This window comes from Vollenhovia emeryi, unplaced genomic scaffold (assembly GCF_000949405.1).
Source record: "Vollenhovia emeryi isolate VEMERY1.0 unplaced genomic scaffold, V.emery_V1.0 DF944606.1, whole genome shotgun sequence".
NCBI classification, from domain to species: Eukaryota; Metazoa; Arthropoda; class Insecta; order Hymenoptera; family Formicidae; genus Vollenhovia; species Vollenhovia emeryi.
In genome coordinates this window covers 1-2480 of record NW_011961760.1, presented here as the reverse complement: position 1 = coordinate 2480, position 2480 = coordinate 1, and the positions used below count along the sequence as shown (strand labels likewise).

The window sequence follows — 2480 nt, the reverse complement described above, 5'->3', positions numbered from 1 at the left end:
TACATCCCACGGCCATCCCTACAAAGTCAGAAGTGGGATACAGGAATACAGGATTCACGGATACAGGGATACAGGAATACTGAGTGAGCGATACTGATTCTGGGATTTGACGGAGTTGTCAACTTTATTTCGAGAACGACCGGCGTATTAAGATGACTACGTTGACGGTCGCGGATCTGAAAGAGAAGCTGAAGGAACGAGGTCTGCCGACAACCGGACCGAAGAGCGAACTGATGAAGCGATTACGCGAGGCAGGAGTCGACGCTGAGGAACTGGGTCTGACCGACGAGGTGCTGGACGACGAGTCGCAGAGGGAAGTAGGTGCCCAGAGCGTCGTTATGGCGGTACAAGAGAACGATCTCCTACGGAGGGAGAGGGACTTAGCCGCGCGAGAGGTCGAGCTCTTGAGGAGAGAACTCGAGCTGGTAAGGACAACGCAACCGCCAGGAGGGAACGTGCCTGTCCGAGCCTGTGTACGAAAATGGCAGGATCTGAAGGATCTGATTGGCGAGTACGACGGTGGCAATTTAGATTTCGACCGATGGGAAAAGCAGGTGGAGAAATTACTTTCTTCATACGACCTGAGCGAGCATCAAGCGAAAGCGCTGATATGTAGCAAGCTGTCCGGCAAGGCGCTTAGATGGTTTCACTCGAGGATCGATTGCGTCGAACTAACAATAAGCTGCGAAGACCTTCTCCAAGGATTAAAACAAATGTACGGACAACGAGTGGATCCACTGAAATTACGACGGAAGCTTGAGGCAAGAATGTGGAACGCAGGCGAATCCTTCGCGGATTACCTCCACGATAAGGTGATCCTCGCGAACAGAGTACCAGTTGCTGAGGCTGAGTTAATTAGCTACGTCATCGAGGGCATTCCAAGCCAGGAACTACGCACGCAAGCGCGGGTGCAATGCTACCAGTCGACGGACGAGATGCTGATGGCGTTCGCGGATGTCCCGTCGCCGAAGGGAGCCCCCCGTAAGCCATCTACACCGACGCAGAAGAAGCCACAGGATGGAGAGCAAAAGCCCGAGAAAGCAAGAACGGTCAAGTGCTACAACTGTAACGAGGCCGATCACGTCGCGGCGAAATGCACGAAGCCCAAGCGAGAACGAGGATCTTGCTATAGGTGCGGCAAATTAGGACATCGGGCAGCTCAGTGCGAGTCTGCCAACGAGGGCGTCAAGGATTCCACCAAGGAAGGTGTTCACTGGGTAACGAGCGAGCAGAGGGAGGACAACGATTTCCGGCGAAAAATCGAACTGCAAGTGAATGCTAAGGACGGTAATGTTAGTATTAATCTCGACGCGTTGATTGATTCAGGTAGTCCTATTTGGTTTGTCAGAAGGCAATATATCCCGCAAGAACTTATGATTGTTAATTCGGAATCTGACCGATTTGTCGGTATAAACGGTAGCGGTTTGAGAGTATTAGGTTGTGTGAATGTGACGCTTATCTATGATTATGAGAAATACGCGATCTTGTTACGAGTCGTCCCCAACGATACGATGCAAAGCTCAGTTATATTAGGTCGCGATTTTATGAAGGAGGCAAGACTGTCGATAGGTAACGATCGAGAAGTGAACGAAATTATGAGTATCGATGTTGACCAAGATTGTCTAGGAGTATCGGCGCGTGATATGCAAGTAAACGATAATCTTCCGCTTGAGGTGAAGCAGCGAGCACGCGAATTATTAGAAAAACGGTATCTCGACGCACCGAGGCCGTCGGAACCGGCGACCGAAAATATTATGTCCCTTACCCTTACGAGTAACGAACCATTTTACTGCAAGCCGCGTAAGCTCTCATTTTACGAAAAAGGCAAATTACGGGAAATTTTAGATGAATTGATTGCGAAAGGCATTATCAGGGAAAGCACATCCGAGTATGCTTCGCCCATCGTGTTGACAAAGAAAAAGAATGGTGAAACGAGAATGTGTGTAGATTTTCGGGCACTCAATAAAATTACTACTCGCGATCACTTTCCGCTTCCGCTAATCGAAGATCAGTTGGATCTGTTGGAGGGTAAAAGGTACTTTATTACACTCGATCTCAAAGACGGGTTTTTTCACATAAAGATGCACGAGGAGTCGATTAAATATACCTCTTTTGTTACTCCTCTTGGGCAGTACGAGTACGTGAGAATGCCATTCGGTCTTAAGGGCGCTCCCCTTAAGTTTCAGCGATGTGTTACTCAAGTTTTTAAGGATCCGACTAATGCCGGGGATATTTCCGTTTATCTAGACGATTTCCTCATTGCGACTGAGACTATCGAGCATCATTTTCAGATATTGCGAAAAGTTTTTGAGTTACTTGTAGCGAACCGATTAGAGCTACGACTCGATAAGTGCCGATTTTTGCAGACGAAACTAGATTATCTAGGTTACACTATTACTAGCCAGGGCATTCGCCCGACTGACCAGGGTCTTGTGGCGGTCAAGAACTTCCCGATTCCGCGAAACCTCCGGGACGTGCAG

General features: G+C 48.8%; 1 protein-coding gene across 1 annotated transcript; it reads left to right on the top strand.

The window, feature by feature from the left end:
• Positions 1-152: 152 nt before the first annotated feature.
• Positions 153-2474, top strand: LOC105562956 (the record flags this gene model as incomplete). The annotated part of the gene is made up of 1 exon (XM_012014156.1): positions 153-2474. A coding segment is annotated over exon 1 (2322 nt), but the record flags the coding sequence as incomplete, so codon positions are not given.
• Positions 2475-2480: the final 6 nt, after the last annotated feature.